At 46.4% G+C, this 18,954-nt stretch overlaps 1 protein-coding gene across 3 annotated transcripts in view; it reads left to right on the top strand.

The window, feature by feature from the left end:
• Positions 1-10,999, top strand: part of SORL1 (sortilin related receptor 1) — a 150,704-nt gene extending 139,705 nt beyond the window's left edge. Inside the window, exons 45-49 of one of the 3 annotated variants that reach the window (XR_006606889.1) lie at positions 42-148; positions 2,482-2,674; positions 5,101-5,316; positions 6,653-9,703; positions 10,190-10,999. Coding sequence is in view for 2 of the 3 variants with exons in the window: in XM_004750085.3 (XP_004750142.1) it covers positions 42-148; positions 2,482-2,674; positions 5,101-5,316; positions 6,653-6,720 (584 nt within the window). In the remaining variant the exon portion in view is untranslated. Of the gene's footprint in view, positions 1-41; positions 149-2,481; positions 2,675-5,100; positions 5,317-6,652 lie in introns of all 3 variants that reach the window. The other 2 variants (XM_004750086.3, XM_004750085.3) reach the window with 2 other exon arrangements.
• Positions 11,000-18,954: the final 7,955 nt, after the last annotated feature.

Here is an 18,954-nt window from a genome sequence, read left to right as displayed (position 1 = left end):
CATAGCCACTGACTGCATCCTGTCTCATCTTTAATTTTCAGTTTCATTATCTGCACCTGATGCCTTAAAAATCATAACAGAAAATGACCACGTTCTTCTGTTTTGGAAAAGTCTTGCTTTGAAGGAAAAGCATTTTAATGAAAGCAGGGTGAGTCCCTCCCTCCTCCTCAATGACTTTGGGAATCTAATTGAAATGCAGCTTTAGAGATGAGCTCGTTAATGGCGTGCTGGCATAGATGGGGAAAAAACAGAATAGGGCAAGGGAGTGAACTTGAGAATTAAAGGACCATTTTCTGTGGGCTTGCTAATTAGTGAAATGTTTATACTGCCCATTAAAGATGAGAATCTCTGCACTAAGCACTTTTCATTCCTGAACTTGTCTTTCCCTAAAGACAGGGAAATGGGCTGGAACCTGCGCTGTGCCTTCTGAAGCTGGGTGGGGCCGGGCATCGGAACCAGGGCCCCATCTTCCGCAGCCAGTCTGAGAGCGGGGCTGTGGCTCCCATGCCAGGGGCTGAGCCTCAAACTGGCCTCGCGGTTTCTTTGCCGTGGTGTGTGAGAGAGCAGAAAGTGCTCAAACATAGTCTGTTGACCTTATAGAAAACACTGTTTTGTCTGTCATTGGCAGACCAATGACTGTATTCACAGCAGACGGTGGGAGGGGAAGGAGAGCGTCACCAGGGAACAGATTGGCCACCCAGAGGTGGACAGATTCTGTAGTGGACCCAGCCTGTCCCCATGGTTGGCAAAGCAGGAGCTAAACAGAGACACAGTAAATCAGCTGTGGCTGTTTCAGGGTTTGGTGGCGGCAAAGAGCATAGGGGTTGTGAACAGTCACGGTGTCAGGCCAGAAGCACAACTAGATTAAAACTTGAAAATTCTCACAACTCTTCCAACCGTGATGTGTAAGTGGTTAATATACTCGAATACAAAGAAAGCTTTCAAAGCTGTTCAAAACAGAAATTGATTTCTGTTGTTTCTGATTTCGGAAGAGGTACAGGAAACAAAGTAAAAACTATAGTAGTCGTAGGCAAAAGAAAAGAAGGATCTACCTCCCTGATCATCTGAACCACAGAGACAGGACACTTTCATGTGAAACAGGCTGAGTTTGTGGGGAAGAATTACCAGAATGAGTTGTAGTCAGGGAGATTAGCACTCTGGAGATAATGAATTAGAAATGCTTCCGTAAGGCCTTTGGGTAACACGTATCCAAAACAGAAAAAGCACTTACAGCCTTTGACCCAGCAGTTCTTTTAGGATCTTAAACTGAGAAAACGATATACTCCACGAATTTATGGACAAGGCTCTCCAGGGCAGTTCTATTTCTGGGAACAAGAAAGAAGAGACAACTTTAATGTCCCAACAGAAGACGACTAGTTAAATAAATGGTTAATGTTTGTGTCATTTAAATGTTTTTCTTTATAACTTTATAACTTTATGTATTTTGCAAATGTTCTACAGCAGGTATATATTAGATAGAAAAGGATGAATGCTAGTGTAGGTTGGAGAAGGCAGGAATGGAACTCCAGGCAGGTGGTGCTGGGAGGCCCAGTTTGGCAGCCAGCTGTCATCAGGGTCCCTCCTAGGTGGCGGAAGCCTGACTTTCAGGTTGAGCTGGCAGGTCAGTACTTCACTTCCCATGGAGTGTGCATAAGCAGGTCGCATGTCCTCCCCTCCCCGCCCCCCTGCACTAGGCTTAGTTCAGTGGAATGGGGACTAAGAGCCCGTGAGTATGAGTTCAATGTCAATGGAATAGGGACCAAGAGCCAATAAGTGTGCAGTGGGGCCCAGTATGTCGTTCGGGATATGAGAGGAGGCTTTTTCTTTGATGCTGATGGGGTAGGAGTTGGTGGCTTTGACACTGGGGTACTTAGAGATTAGCAGAGAAGTCCAGTAGTCAGTTCTGATCCCATCCTGATCTTGAAGCACTTTCTCTTCAAGGCCAGGTTGGTCTGGAGCAACCATCCGCCTCCAGGAGCTGGAGAGGGAGCTGTGGGCTGCCTATGGAGTTCCCACACGCTGTTCTACCGAGAAACGTTCTGACTTTTTTTTTATCCCACTGCTGGAGTCCCCTGTGACCCAGATTTATTATCAGTCAGATCCCATTACGGGGAACTACTACTGACTTGTCCAGATTCTTTGTGGCATTTACTATTACTTCAAATGAGTGAACTGTTGACCAGAACTTTGTGCACCGGAATATTTGTTAAAATGGCTTTTATTAGGGCTACACTTTTCACTTCCACTTTGCAGCAGATCAGTGGGTGTGGTAGTTATTTGAGACATTTGGGATGGGAAAATTACCATTTTCTGAATCCAATATCTCAATGGTAATGTAAAAAGATCCAGTAAGAAGCCCAAAGTGCTTTAGCATCTATAAAAGCCTGCAATACGGAGCTCACATAAAGTTGGAACCAGTAATAGAAGCTGTCAGAGTCCTTATTTAAGATCCTGAACAATCTCTCGTGTCTTTGTTTTCAGGGCTATGAGATACACATGTTTGATAGTGCCATGAATATCTCAGCTTACCTTGGGAATACTACTGACAATTTCTTTAAAATTTCCAACCTGAAACTGGGTCATAATTACACTTTCACCGTGCAAGCAAGATGCCTTTTTGGCAGCCAGATTTGTGGGGAGCCTGCTGTCCTGCTGTACGACGAGCTGGGGTCCGGTAAGTCACTTGATGGGGCCATTTCTGTCTTCAGTTCTGGGAAAGTGATGAAGGCTATAGCAGGGTTTGATGAATTTATGTATTTTTTTTTTAAGATTTTATTTATTTGGGGGAGAGAGCACGCACATGTGCAAGAGCAGGGGAGGGATAGAGGGAGAGGCAGAGAATCCCAAGCTAATTCTGCTGAGCGAGGAGCCTGACTTCAGGGGTCTAGATCATGACCAGAGCTGAGACCAGGAGTTGGATGCTTAACTGACTGAACCACCCAGGTGCCCCAAGATGTGTCTTTCCAAAGTGCATGTAAAATGTTCTCTCTCTCTCAAAAAAAAAAAAAAAAATTCTTTTAGTTCAGAAGAAAATCACTTCCGTTTCAATTTAGCCAGGCACTGATTTAACAAACACTTCCTGAGCCAGGCGTGGTATGAGAAGCTGGGGTTACAAAGTGACCACATTCTGAATGTAAAGCCCAAAAAAGGGAATAGGGTAAAAATGGGTTTTGTTTCAAAAGGAGGTCCTGCTTGGGTAACACTAGGTTGGTATGAGTTTTATTGTTTGTTTTTTGCAGGACTTCTCAGAGCTTCCAATATGCTAATGTTCCCTGTGGTTCTTTCAAGTCAGTAACTAATCTCCTTCCCATAGATTTACTGATTTTATAGCTTCATCTTAGCTGTTGCTCCTGAGCAGAACCTGAATTTGGCCTGGCATCTTGTCTTCTCAACCCTCACAGATGCTGGCACTGGGTCATGCTGATGGCGGAGGAGAGGAACCTTTCCTTTACACAGAAATTCTGCTTGTATTGTAGTAGCTTGGCCAGGATATCCACAGACGCTTTGCCACTGGTCTTTTTTTCTTCCATTTCTTCCCAGCCAGGAACTCACCAACACTCAAGCCAAAATCTTGCGTTTGAGTTGTTGTGTGCTCCAACATGTCCTGCTTCCCAGGCACCTCCCTAAAAGGAAAACCTTGGCAGACTGCATCCCTTTGGAGAATCCCAGCATACTTGAGGTTCTGAGAAGGTCTTACAGAAAAACAACAAAAGTCTTGTTAACCTAGCGTTTCCTAAATAGAGCCTCCTCTCTAAGTAAAACCAATTAACGACTAAAATAGACTGTGGGAAAAAGTGTTGCCTTAATAAAACTGAGCTTATCAAGCAGGAAGAATCTCTCCATGAGGCCTCAGTTTGTCTCTGTCTTGTCTCTTGATGTTTGCTGTCCTCTCAGAAGTGGGGTGAGGGGGCTTCACTCCTTCCTGTTTCCTACACGACCCTAGTTCCTCCCGACTCTTCCAGCTAAGAGCATCCCCCTAATTTAGCGGTTCACACCTGGGGTTAGGTTGGGACATATGATCTAAGAAGAGTCTGCTGCAGCTTTTCCTGGTGGGTCAGTAATGAGAGAAATTAAAGGCATGGATTCTGAGTTGTTAGATTGGTCTTGCAAGAAATGGCTGTTCTCTGGTCCATCTTGATGATCTGGTTGGGGTGAGTTCCTGGGTCGCTACTGGGCCTTCCCTGTGAGGCCCAGGCCTGGTCCGTACCATGTAGCCCTATCCCAGGGCTGGTCATCCCAGAATGACCTCAAGCCTGACAAACTCCTTATGGGACCTGGAAAGTCCACTGTGCTTCCGTAGCTCAAACTGACTTCCAAGTTCCACTTCCGGTCCTCAGGCTCAGACTTTCCCCTATTTCTTAAGACCAGCCCAAACCCAAAGATGGCTTGGCCCTAGAGCCTTGTGGAGGCCGATCTACCAGCCCATCATCATAGAGCTGGAATTTGTTTCAGACATGGGGAAGTGAGCATCGTTATTAGGTCATAGACCCCGAACTGGCTTTGCAAAGAGCATTTAAAAAATGTGAAACGTGTACGGAAGGGTTCTCTCTTTTATCTACGTAAAAAAAAAAAAAAAAAAAAAAAACATAAAACTTGATGAGCTGTTAAGTCAGTGTTGCAGTAAAGGAATCTCGTTTGTATCACTTAATGGAGCTTCAGGTAATTGCAGTTCAGAATGACTTTGGTGCCAAGTAGGGGGAAATAATTGCAATCTCGTTAATTAGTGGTCTGATTTCACATCCTCTTATGTAAGGCAAGCAAGTGGTCTTAAGTAATAATGCTAATGAAATCAATGTTGATACCCCAACAAAGGTCTCCCTTCCAAGAGATTATCTAAATAAACAACAAGGCCGTGATTAGGAGGCTAATGTAATTACCGTATTTGCATGCCCCAGGCCCGTGGGCTGTCAGCTCGTGGCGAGGCGTCGGGAAACAGTCAGGCGTCAGGTGCAGGAACGGCGGCTCGGCTCACTGTTTGCCGGCTCCTAGTGATTTGGTGCTGGTGGTGTTGGTGGGGAGTGGGGAGGGGGTTGGGTTGCCTCATCGCCTCCCCCACCCCTCCCTGACGTTGGAGGCTAATCCGGTGGCATCTTGCCCCAGCAGGTGGGGGCGCGTCGGCGTCCCAGGCCACCAGATCCACTGACGTTGCCGCCGTGGCGGTGCCCATCTTGTTCCTGGTCCTGCTGAGCCTGGGCGTGGGCTTTGCCGTCCTGTACACGAAGCACCGGAGGCTGCAGAGCAGCTTCACTGCCTTTGCCAACAGCCACTACAGCTCCAGGCTGGGCTCGGCCATCTTCTCCTCGGGGGACGACCTGGGTGAGTGAGCCGCCCCCCCCACGCACCCCGGGCTTCCTCCAAAGCCAGGTCCTTGGTTAGGAGATGCGTGGGTTAGGCTTGTCTTGGGACACTTAGGAGGGGTTCGTTAACCAATGATCTCACTGCTTTACTTTACGTTAAACCCTTTGGAGCCCTTAGCTTGGAACTTGCTTCTCTGTTCAAATATTGGTACTCCCTTCAGCGGTGTGGTCCTGGCCCCAGAGCGGGAGGGTTTTGTGGAAGAAGTGGGAGGAGCTTGCCTTGTGCAGGAAGGATAGGAGGGCCCGGGGCTTAGGAGACTCCCAGGTTTCCAAGAATGTCCAAGCCCTCTCATCCTTCATGGACCTGGAGGTCTGACATCTTGGGAGAGCCTAGTCAAGAGGAGATGTCATGCTTGCCCACATGACTTCTGTCCAAAGAGGCCCTTTCCATCTGGCTGTCTGTCTTTCTGATACAGCTGGTCAAACCTCCCCGGCCATTCTTCTTTCCCATACCCACAGCATGGTATGGGAAAAAGAAAGAAGGAGTCCTTTTAAGATGTCTGCATGCTCAGATTCTAAAAGCTAATAGAGCTAGTAGATTGCTTAATATGGTAAATTAGGTGTGTTTCGGGGGTCTTCCCCGAATGTGATTTCACGTACCTATTTTTTTCTAGAAACCAGTTATAATCTTTTTCCTTTGGGAAGTACTTGTATATTCCCTGCCCACTGATCATTTGATATTAGCTTTTCTCCCTCTTCTCAGTTTCCTGTGTTGCTTTGTACAAGTATTTGGGCTGCCTTGCATGAATGGGCTGCATTCTTTGCTTCCGTTCCTGGAGGCAAAAGGCGTTGGACCCTTGGTGGTACCACACAGTGATCACTGAATGTGGATCACAGCTTAGTTGCACAGGATTGGAATAGGGGCCACAGTGGGACATTCTTCGCCCCTCTAAGATCCCTACCCTCAGAGCAGTGAGGGTTCAGAGGAGGAAGCAGATTATGAGGTTTCACTGTTAACATCAGCTGTGGATCATTCAAATTAGGGAAGCTAAATTGCCCTCTGGACTTTTGGGTAGGTCTTGAGATTCCCCCTCCTAAGAGGTTGACTTTCTTTATTTGGTTAAGTTCAGGCTACCATTAAAATAAGCTTGGCTACCCGTTGATGGGGGAGAAGGTGACCCAAGCGTGTCAGCGGGGAGCTGAGCTGGGATTTGGCTTTGGCTACTGCACCTGGTGGGCTGTGGTCCCGATTTTCCAGGCTGGTGGTGTTGGGAGTGGTCAGGGCAGAGCGGTGGGAGTTGGGGTCGGATGCAGATGCGATGGAACTCACCACAGACTGACTCTTTTGCCTTTAGGGGAGGACGATGAAGATGCCCCTATGATAACAGGATTTTCAGACGACGTCCCCATGGTGATAGCCTGAAAGCTCTCCTCACTAGAAACCAAATGGTGTAAATATTTTATTTGATAAAGATAGTTGATGGTTTATTTTAAAAGATGCACTTTGAGTTGCAATACGTTATTTTTATATCGGCCAAAAACAAAAACAAAAAAGGAAAGAAAGGAATGAATAAACTTTGTAGTAATCAGCTGTGAACTTCAAACCAGGTTGATTTTAGTAACCAAATTGCTCTGATTTCATATTAATGTAGTCTTACAGGGCTGTGCTTGCTGGGCATGCTTTTAAGTCTGTGAGATAATTTTGAGTCAATAAATTGGCCGTTCTTTTTATTTTTCTAAGACACAGAAATGTATTTAATAAAAACATTGAGAGAGGGTGATGGGTGGCATCTCTCCCTCCCCCTCCCCTCCCCCCGCCATTGAAAGTGTGCTCAAATTTTAAATTTTGTTTGGATTTTGTTTATAGGAAAGAGTTTGTGTGTATAGTGGGGAAAAGTTCTTTTCTGTACTTTTGTTAATTTATTCGGACTCTATATAAGGCAAGGCTTTCGTGGTCGTCGACTCCGCACGTTATGAAGGGTTGTAGGGTCGAGGGGTGGGGAACAGAAGCAGTTTTGTTGCCATTCCGGAAACAGTCCGTTTTTATTCACTTGTGTGTCATGTAATGGTATCGGGCAGGAGAGCACATTGAATCATTGCTCGGTTTCAGTTAAACAGAGCTGCGGCTCCGAGAGCCCTGCAAGCAACGGCTTCTTCTCTTACGTTCACCGCTGGAATCTTACCGTCTACGCCTCTGCACAAGACGTAGCTCTCCACGCTGCAAGCTGAGAACACTGCTTTATTATACACTGGTGTCGTGGTCATCGCAACAAATGACTGCTCGTGGGAGAGTGCTAGGTCTGGGCCATGAGAGATACACTGGTAGATAAGAGTACCTAATTTGTCCTTTGCTGATATCTTGTTTTTCCTTACCACTGAAGAATCTGGAATGTAAAGTGTTTTTTGTTGTTGTTTGTTTTTTTTTTTAAGTTTTGTTTTTTTTTTTTTTTTTTAATTAGAGCAAGTCAGAGTATAAGCATGGGAAGCAGGAGAGGGAGAAGCAGACTCCCCACTGAGCAGAGAGCCCCATGCAGGGCTCGATCCCAGAACCCTGAGATCATGGCCTGAGCCGAAGACAGATGCTTCACTGACTGAGCCACTCAGGCGCCCCTCAAATGTAAAGTTTCATATTTATGTTCAGGTGGCCACATACTATCTTTAAAACTCTGTCCCTGATATATGCAGTCATTTTGAATTGGGTCAGTGCCTTCTCTTTTTTTTTTTCCTTTTTCTTTTCTTTCCTTCCACCTCCTTCCCCGCACCCCTGCCCAGTTGAAAGGATGTTGTTCGCTCTGACAGAGATACAGGAGATGGACGCACTTGAGACCATTCCATCTAATTGAGAGTCACAGCAACGCTAGAGCTTACTCGCTCTGTAAAACAAGCTGAGCTTTTATTCCTTATGCCTTTAAACGCCACCCGGGTATTCACCTCATGGCCACTTGCTAGGTCCGTGGAGTCCCATCGCAGACCAACGCCCACCCTAGACACCGACGTCCAGCGCCCTGGTGATTCCTGCCGGAGGAGCCCCACTGGAGAGAACTTCTCAGCTGAGAAACAGGGAGTTCGGGGATGTCCCAAAATCATGTTTCTGAAATGTGTCCTTTATATGCAAGCTTCGTAAAGACCCCGTGTCCTCCGAGGTGTGCCGCGTCACCTTCTCACAAGTATTTGCTTTCTTTTAACCAAAAGTATCATTCTTGGGCAAGAATATAGTTTTGTTCTATCTAGTGACTGTCTGGAAAACAAAGAGCCAATTAAATTTTTTAGTTTTAAAAAGTTTAATTTATATACACACACACACACACACACACATATATATATATATATATTTTGAATGAGGAGTATTTTCAACTGTAGACATGTAGTTAGGTCGTGTGGGTAAGGCTCTGTTGTATTCTAACAAGCGGTGGTCATGAGGAGCCTCCTCCCGGCCTTTCTCCCCGCTTCTCTGCCTCCCTTTCCTTTGTGAGTTTCGTAAAGAATGGAGTTTCTTTGGCTTTATCTTGTCTTACCTTATCTTAATCGGACCACTAGAAAGTATATTTTCTTCTTCTGCCAACTTCTCGTTGGCATTCGTAAAAGCTGATCTCAAAGGCTCTGAGACGTTCTTCTCCGTGGCTCCACAGGCAAGCCTTTCTACAGAGCCTGTGTGTCCAGTTGGCGACCGGAGACCCGTCTGAGCACCCAGATCCTGTTCCTCGTGCCTGCAGCGCTTAGTGCACAGTACTGTATAGACTGACCGTCACCCCTCTCCTCGGAGAACGCCACTGTGCTGTTTGAGACAAAGCAGCCTTTTAGGGCTAGAGTATTTTATATACACAGAAGAGCTGAGTTTCTGAAGACTAAGCTAGGTAGACGCAGCTACGTGTAAATTGTATATTTTTATGAACTTTTCAAGCACGCACTCTTCCTTCCCTCTGCATAGCTTCGTGGGGTTTCGGTGTACGTGTGCTGTCTGCGAGAGTCCAGAGGTGGGAGTGGCCATAGGAGAGGGGAACAAAAAGTATGTGTGGCCTTTGGAAGTGACCAGGTAATTGTCTTCACTGTGACCAGGCGGAGCCTCTGTTTGTGAAGAAGGGGCTTTTTCGTACCTCCTTGGAGATGCCACCTCGAAAGTTCACACTGTACAGGGTAAAGGTTTTATTCTCCCCCAGCGCACATTTGAATGTCAGAAGCCCACATCCACATGGGCCACGGTGGACCACTAACGGACCACTAATATTTGGCAGGCCAGGGGGATTATGTCCAGATTTTCTCTGGAGGCTGATCTTGCCCCTTTATGTCCTAAACACCCCTCGAGCTCGAGCCTTGTGAGACCCGGGTCCAGGCGGGTGAAATGACAGAGTCAGATTCCGAGGAAGAGTCGAGGGAGGAGCCACATCTATGCAGACCTTTCCAGACAGGTGAGACGCTCCAGGAACTGCTGGCTGCCCTGGCCTGCTGGGTACAAGGTTATGATGCTGGGTCACTGGTTGAAACTTTGGACTTTGGGAAGAGAGGTTCCTGGGGTTCCATCTCTGCTCAGGGCGGAGCATCTATCACTTGGGGCATTTGTGGGACAGGTGTGGGACACACTGCGCCATTGCTCCTGCCCGGCATCCTGGCCTCCTAGGTTAAACTAGGCTGTAGCCGTTTAAGGAATGTACCCCTTCTCACACAGTGGCCTGGGGAGAGTGGTGGTGTGGGGACGCTCTTAGAGATAATCGTTCACTTCCCCTTGGAGAATCCTGTCTTCAAATATCCACCCAGCAGTCCCTCCATCTTGTAAGATTATGGTCCCACTGCTTCGTTAAGGGCAGAAACCTCATCTAGTTAGGTTTGGTTGGTCACTTCCCTACTAAGGGGGACATGGTTCCTCCCTGAGAAGATTTCTTCTCTTCCTTCGACAGAGCTGGGAGACGCCTCAGAGAAGGGTTCTGGGAGATAAGTCAACCGAATACCATCTCCATATTGATTTTCAGAATTGACTCTTGAAACTTTGTGCAGAATCTTCCACTTTGTTGGGATTGTCTCTTGACATTCCTAGTTTGTTATTTTTATTAACTGGAGTGTGTGCTGCCTTTCAGGTACAATTTTTGTGTAATAAAAGCCAGTGCATTAAGTTTATATAGACTACTTTCTATGCAAGACTGAGATATGGACTAGAGAGCAGGAGGTATGGGTAGTTGGGTACATGGACAATGAGCTCGTTCTCAGAATGGGAACCTCCATCGGACGTGGGTTGAGGGAGGACGGGTTGCATGTATGTTTCTGCCCACTGATTTTGAGCAGCCATATTAGGAATTAAATCCTCAGAGCCAAGTAACCGGAGGCTGGTATTTGTTTCATGTGTGTTAACGCCAATGGAAGAAAGTACGAGTGCCGAAGTGGAACATTATTCTCAGATATCCCGTGTCATTTCTCCTGTAAAGACTCTTGTTACGAATTGCTCGAAACTTTAGGCAAAATCCAAGTATTGGCAGCAAAATAAAGGCCTACTCTGCTCTTATTTAAAGTGAAACACTGTATACTTGTTTCTCTCCAAAGTGAAATTAGGCGTTTATGATTTCAATTGCCTTGACACGTTTCCAAATCACCTGTTTCTGCTGAAGATTTTACTATATTGTTGCACAATTTTATGATAATTTTTGTCTCAATGTCAACTTTTTTCACTGAATAAAAATGTAACTGGGTCAAGGAAACACCTCTATGAAAATCCACTCTCTCTTCCTGTGTCTCGAGTTCTTTTGAGCGCAATAAAGATGGTTAATACAGTCTCCGAACACCCTTCAATTTGCTGGTTCTAGAAGGAGGCTGCTTCTGTAGATGAGGCCACCCTGAGACCTGGAACAATTCTGTTATTGACAGGGTGGTCTCAGACAGTGGATCCTCGACGCACACGGTGCCTGGGTGTCATCTGAGGGCCAGAGAGATGTCAGGGTGGCTGTTGTGGGGTAAATAGAATTATCCTGAAGGAGCAGTGGCCCCCTGAAAGCTGTCATCACAAACGGAGGCACCGTTTGCTCCAAGGGCAGAAGAAAGCACTGCGGTGTGATGCTCTGTGTGTCAGAGAGCACTTCGAGGAGGTGTCCCTGGGCTGCAGTCGTGAAGCAAGCGGCGTGCTGCTTGGGTGGGGGGGGTGAATGGCACGTGGGCCCATCCAGCAGGACCAGAGCACCTGGAACGGGAGAGGAGGGGAGGCTGGTGTTTTTAATTCAACAGATCCGCTCGCTTGCTGCTTTGGTTTAAAAACTGAGCCGAAATAGAGCTCTGAAGGACTGTCATTCTGTTCTGTAGGAGAGGAAAAAAAGAGGCCCAGAGAGGTTAAGTAACCGGCTTAGGGGAAACCAGAGCGTGAAGGGCAAGACCAGCCCCCAGGGCCAGGGATTTCTAACCCGAGACACTGCCCCCCCCCCCGCACCCCGTCACCGTTCAGAGTCAGAGCACAGTCCCAACACGTCACACCCAGAGGTATCCCAGGCGTGCATTTGCCTGGTCACGGCCTAGCCCTTAGGTTTCCAGGCTTGAGTAATTTGTCAGCACCTCAGGGAGTTCATTTCTTGTGGGTAAAGCCCTTTAACCAAGCTCGTGAGACTGATCTGCAACAAAGCCCATTTATGAGCTCATCACGGGAAACAGTCCTGGCACCTAGAATGTCTAAGAAAGTCTTGCCAGTGGGGCCTCCATCCATGAAGTCCCTTTGCTGAAGGTTCCCCTTGACAGGGCTTGGGCACTGCCTGGATCTGCCACTGATGGCTCTTTTTGGGGGGTTTTCCACTTAAACGCCATATAGCTACTGTTGAAGTCAGACTGGGGGTGCCTGGGTGGCTCAGTGGGTTAAAGCCTCTGCCTTTAGTTCAGGTCATGATCTCAGGGTCCTGGGATCAAGCCCCACATTGGGCTCTCCGCTCAGCAGGGAGCCTGCTTCCTCCTCTCTCTCTGCCTACTTGTGATATCTCTTCAAATAAATAAATAAAATTTAAAAAAAGTAAAGTCAGACTGGGTTCCAATAGAAGCTTTCTGGCTTGAGAACCATTGTATCTTAAGATTATTCTACCGATTATATGTTGGTTTTAAAGTTGAACTCTGGGGGGACATTGTTTCTGAGTCCTAGGGGACACCTCCATGTGGCCTCAAATTCTGAATTCATCTATCAGCTAAATCTCATTCCCCAGTTCACAGCAACTTAAAAATGGAGAGACTGCTAAAAGCAGACAGCCCAGTGTTAAAAAACTAAGAAAAGTTAAGCTGTCATAAACCCTCGATAAAGGAACCTGGAACAACTGGAGGCCATTTACCCTAAGCCGTATAGACCCCATAGGGATAGTCCCAAACATTGAGTAGCTCACTTGTTTAGAATAATAGTAGTTCCCTTCTCTGGAGCCCCTGTGCTTTGCCAGTCAGTGTGCTAAACCAGGAACATCTTTTGTTAATTCTAGAAGCAATCCTGTGACTTAGATTATTAATCTTTGTTTTAAAAGATGAGTTAAATCAGTCTTAAGAGAGGGGGAGAGGGAGGGTAACTGAGCTCTCACATGTAGTCAATGCAGCAGGTTTAAATCTTGAACCTAGATTTATTCCATTCTTAAGTTGGTGTTCTTATTCACCCTTTTGGTTTCAATATTAGAGCTCTATAATAGTAATACTATCTGGTTAGGGAATTTAAAGGCACAGGTGAGAGAATTTTTTTTTTTTTAAGATTTTATTTATTTATTTGACAGAGAGAAATCACAAGTAGATGGAGAGGCAGGCAGAGAGAGAGAGGGGGAACAGGCCCCCTGCTGAGCAGAGAGCCCAATTTGGGACTCGATCCCAGGATCCTGAGATCATAACCTGAGCCGAAGGCAGCGGCTTAACCCACTGAGCCACCCAGGCGCCCCACAGGTGACAGAATTTTAAAGGATTTCCCCCAGAAAGATGACAAATGATGTTTGGAGACATAGAGATCTACTTAAATTTCTTTGCAAAATCATTCACGTGGAACACAATATTCCCCAAGATGAAACCTTTTTTTTTTTAATTGGAAAATATTTTTATTAAGAATTCAGTACTTAGGAGCACAGAGAATTCTCCTTTGTGACAACCTGTTAGATTTTATCAAAATCCCTTGCATCTTGGGAAAAGAATGTTTAATGCACTTTTTATTCACCATTATTTATGTACACGGTGGGACACACCATTGCCACATGTTCCTGTAGGGCGATAATTGGGCTAGCATGAGACCATTACGGTCCCAACAAAAGGAGGTAGCTGCTATTCCTTTCATCCAGCCCTAAACGGCTTTGATGCCAGTGCCCCATTAATTTTTTTTTTTTTTAAAGATTCTGTGTAGGGTAATTTGAGCCTGCAATAATTTACAGAAGAACAATGATGTTAACGCTTTTAAAAATGCTAATGTTATCATTGTTAATGCCGCAACCTTATTTAATGCCAAAATGACAACTGGTAATGTTTGGGAATATTTGTATGAAAACAATGACATTTCATACTTAAAACTTGGCATCAGCAAACTTTGAGGAAGATAAAAGGGCTTGGATTTAAATGTAAATCAGCCTTTTATGAAATTTGCCCGTTGGTTGTAGGCGAGTCGGTAAAGCCCTCAGTATCGATTGAATAAAGAGGTCTCATAATTAAAATTTATCTTTCAGGCTCTTGCTAGCAGAAGCCAAACCTATTAGTTACCCAGGGATAGATCAAGCCCTAGATAGTGCTGAACTGTTTGGGTGTGTGTCCACGTGTGTATTTTGGAATTCTTCATAGGCAGTAGATGAACAAGGCAGGAATAAAAATTCTTGACTCCGTATGCACACCTTACTTTGAACCTCAAATACACATGATTGCTTCCAAGAATTAGCGTGTCCTCAAAGGAGGAAATGGGATCCCAATGTATCCACAAGGGATACAGGGGAATATGGTTAAGACCCCAAATACAGTGGTCCCAAAAAGCAGTTGCAAAAGCACTTAGAGCAATGGTGGGACGGTGGCAACAAATGGTTAATAGCGAACATGGAATTGCTCGACGCCAGGCATTATTCTGAAGGTTTCTTATAGATGAACTCATTTAAACCATCACACCAGTCCTCCTCTAAGGAGGATATTATTATTTTTAAGTTATAGATAAGGAAACAAGCAAAGAAAGGTAAGGAAATTTGCCCCAAGTTCACAGCAGCTAAGAAGACGCAGAACGGGGATTGGAACCTGCATAGCCTGGTTCCAGAATCTGTGCTTTCAAGGATTTCACGCAGCCACTCCAGGTGATCCTTCTAATAGTCTGATTTAGGTGTATACACTTGGAATTTATTTTAACTAGCTAGTTTACCTTTTTTACTTAAGATCGATTTTATTTATTTTATTTATTTATTTATTTATTTGAGGGAGACATAGTGATAGCATGAGCAAGGAAGGGAGGGAGAAGCAGTTTCCCCGATAAGCAGAGAGCCTGATGCGGGGCTCGATCCCAGGACCCCAGGATTATGATCTGAACCTAAGGTGGACTTACCTGACTGAACCACCAAGGCGCCCCTCGTTCACCTTTTAAAATAACACTTCTTTGGGGGGACTATAAAAGGAATCTGTATCCACTATAGAAATTTTGGGAAAAGAAAAACCCCGCGAAGAAAATGAGATTCTTCAGTAAACCCAGTGAAAAACTGTTAACATTTGGTGCGTGTCCTTTTATCCCCTTATTGTTGTATAGGAGCGATTGCACCTGGTTACAATTTTGTTGCCATGAATATGACTGAATTCATATAGGGGAGTTTGCCAAACCTCTGCTTCTTAAGATTTTATTTATGTAGAGAACGTGCGCCCTTTGGGTGAGGGAGGAGCAAAAGGAAAGGGAGAGAGATCTCAAGCAGACTCCGTGCTGAGCTCTGAGCTTGATGTGGGGCTCAACCCCATGACCTAAGTCCAAGACGGGAACTGAAACCAAGCATCGGACCCTTCACAAGAGCTTTGTTGCTTCGTTATCTCTGGTTTCCCTAGTCAGTGTTTAGCTCAATACCTCCCACTCAAGAAAACAGCGTGAACAGACGTAAGAGCACAAGACAGATGCGAAAGCAGAAGATGGGTTGCCAGCATGGTTGCTACGTTAAGCATGTTTGGGGGCAGAATCACGTGGCTAGCTGAAAGGGGTGTGTCTAGAGTCTAAGGAAGAGAAGGGAATGGTCTAAAGATAGCTGGAGTCTAGGTGGTTGGCTTGTGTCCGTGTGCCTGGTGTAGAGCATAGGAAGAAGGGACTGGGAAGATCTCTGTCCTTACCAAGCACCTCCTCGGTCCCAGGTCCTGTATTAGGCATCAGAAGAACAGCGTAGAATATGACAGACAGAATTCTTGCCCTCCCCAGCAGCACAAAGGGTAGAGTCTCTGCAGGGCGAGGCCATCGTGAGTCCTGTGTAGATGATATCAATGGTTTGATAATAGAGGAAGCCGAGGCTGAAAATTTATGTGACTTACCTGGGAGTTGGGCTCGTCAGTTAGCTCATCAGTCCCACGTACCTCTAAAAGCCTGAAGTCAAGTCTGTGCCTGAGCATCTCATGATTCAACCAGGGTGGGGGGCGGGTGCTAGGAGACTCCAATTTGATACCAAGCCTAAGTCAGAGGCTCCAATTCAGCTTCTAAGAGAAACTCTACTGGGTGTAGAAGAGTGTGGCATTGGTTGCTTACCTAGATTGCATTAATACTGCAATACATTGTTTCCTTCAGGCGTTTGCTTTTTTTTTTTTTTTAAGATTTTATTTATTAATTTGACAGAGATCACAAGTAAGCAGAGAGGCAGGCGGAGAGAAAGGGGGAAGCAGGCTCCCTGCTGAGCAGGGAGCCCAATTTGAGGCTCGATCCCAGCACCCTGAGATCAGGACCTGAGCCAAAGGCAGAAACTTAACGCACTGAGCCACGCAGGCGCCCCAAGGCAATTGCTTTCCCCCCAGAGATTTTCTTAACTGGAAGAGAGGATGCATGAAGAAGGCCAGTACCCAAACACCATTTTGTAACCTCACACTCTTCTTTTACACTCAAGAAATGAAGGCCGACTCTGATAACTTCAGTAAAACACAGGAAAAGGAGGCGATCTTTCTATCTACAAAACACACAATAAAATTGTGAAGAGCCCGCCTTCTAAAAATCTTCCCAGGGCGTCTCCGCTCCCCTCCTTTAGCATGGGATGGTGATGGAGGACAGGGGATTCATCTGTCCCAACCACTCCATCCTGAACCCTACACTCAGTCTCCTTGATCCTGAAAACTAGCCTCCACAAACGTCAATGAGCAAGTTGCCCCTTTCCTCCTTGCTTGGAACCCCACGCTGGGATTTCTTCCCTTTGCCTCATCTTTCGGGCATTGGTGGAAACCACTTCACCCTCACCCCATTCCACACAGGCCCACAGGAGAGTCACGATGGTGTCCTTCCCTCAGTGTGGGTGTTTGTCGGCTTTAGTAACGGGGCCCAGCAGGAGAGAGAGTCAGAAATATGTCCCTGGGTCCAGGCTAGCCCCTTGCTATGTGACATTCTTAATCTACAGGGCAGACCTTTTCTGTTAATCTCCAGGTGGGGCTCTGTGAGGAACTGCCCTGGGAACACGGGGACTAAGGTGTGATACGGCTTATTGTGGAGATAAATCACATTTAGAGAATTAATCTTCTGTTAGCAGAGATCCCGGGCTATGGGAACACTTCGAGAGGAAATCCATCTTACCTTCTAACTTGGTAAAAATGCCCGCAACTTCTATTTTGGATGGCAAAATTAAGTTCCCTTAAATTAAAGGCCATACCATCGACTTCTTTTCCGTTACCCACACTTACTCCTGCGCCCTGAACTCCAGATTATTTTGAAACAGCTTGTTCGGTGGACAGATGAAGGAGTGGATGTCTCCCACTTACTGAAGACCAACCATGTGCTCGGCACAACCACCATTTCATTTGAGATGAAAATCCTTGAAGTAAATATCAGCTCCTCTCATTTTACATAGAAGAACACAAGGCCCCTGTTTGAGCCCAGGTCTGTGCGACCCCGAGATTATTAGCCCCCACGACACTGGTTGATGGATGGTCTGATCAGGTGGGATCAACGCTTGCTTTTTAAGTGCTTCCTGTGCTCAGAGCCCCAGAGGCTCCAGGGGGAGGTGGACAAGAAGGAAAAACAGAACAGTTGTGTCTTAGAGGAGACCGCAAGACACGGATGGAAGAGCGGGTCCAAAGATTGATGGGACTTCCCCATACCCTCACGGAGAACGAGAGAGAGATGGATTTATTATATTTTGCTATATGACCTTTCATATTCCTTCCAGCGACAAAAGTTAATGATATGTTGAACAGATGAGAGGGGAAGGATATATTTCCAAGACGTAGCCAACTTTCTGAATCAGGGCCAGACCGAGGCAGTCCTCTGGGGACTCGCTCTTCCTTAACAGACATTCCAAGTTCAAGTGGGTTTAGGCTCCACAAAGGTGTCTAGGCTGGAAGTGGCCGTGAGAGTCCCCTGGTGGGAGAGGCTACGCAGAGCGCGTGCTCTCCGTTCCAGAGGCATAAGTCAGCCTTCTGGAGGCGGTGGGCCTGGAGGGGCAGCTCGGGAGTGAAGACCGGTGAGCTCACCAGAAACCAAGTGGATTGCCGTGGAGTAAAACCCCATCATTCATCATCCTGGATCTCGGGGGACCCTTGGGGCAGGGTGGGAGTGAAGAAACAGAAAATGCAGAGTCTTTGATATTGGAGCTCCCCATTTACTCCATTTTCTTAGAGCCTTGAGCATTCCTCGACACTTACTGAATCTGTCGGACGAGAGAAGAACTGAGATAACCTGTTCTGAAGAATGAATCAGCGAGTCTGAGGTTCAGGAATAGCCTAAAATCCACGCGGCCATCGTTGGGAAAATGTGCTTGCTTTCGTGTAAAAGAAGTCCTGTGGTTGCTGTGGGAGCGCCAGCCTTTAAAGGCTCAGCCTTTAAAGCGTCAGCCTTTTTTCGGCTCTGCTGTTCCTCGTGTGGTTTCCTTCCTTTGGGTCCCTTCCACAGTCTGGCCTGGGCTCCCATTCTAGCCATCACACCAAGGTCCGGGCATCAAGCAAGAGGAAGAGGGAAGGGCAGAAAAGCACCTCGTCCCTGCACGGGCTGCTTTGAAAGAGTTTCCTTGGACTCGCCACCAAACAAGACATGTTTCCTTTCTGCAAGGAGTCTGGGAGAAGTAATGCATTTGGCCTGGCTCACCACCACTTTCAGTGACCAAAAGAGAGCTTTAGCTGGAAGGAAGAAGGCGAGAAAACATACAGGCCAGGCAACCAGTGATCTTTGCCACACAGAGTCCTTGGTAGGTAAAAGTAAAACCAATGCATAGTTGGAAAACAACACAAGTCAGCTCAGGTAGTGAGGCAGGGCGGAGGTCAGCCTCTGAGGGAGGCACAGGGGAGAGCCTGTGGGCTATGGGCAGCAGCTCACTTCTGCAGTTCTGGCTCTGAGACCATGGAGACAAAAATCTCTCCGGTGCCTTAGTTTTCTTGTTCATAAAATGGGTTAATGCGAAAGGTGACACCACTCGGTGTCGGGAGGCCTGAAAGAAAGAGATATACACCGGCACTTTTCTTTTACTTTATTTTCTTTTGTTTTCTTCCTTCCTTCCTTCAGATTTTATTCACTTATTGAGAGAGAGTATGAGTCAGGGGAGAAGCAGAGGGAGAGAGACAAGCA

The sequence above is a fragment of the Mustela putorius genome, unplaced genomic scaffold (genome assembly GCF_011764305.1).
Source record: "Mustela putorius furo isolate JIRA1106 unplaced genomic scaffold, ASM1176430v1.1 tig00000460_pilon_pilon_pilon, whole genome shotgun sequence".
NCBI lineage: Eukaryota > Metazoa > Chordata > Mammalia > Carnivora > Mustelidae > Mustela > Mustela putorius.
Note: the sequence above shows the minus strand (reverse complement) of the source record. Positions and strands in the feature narration are given on the sequence as shown.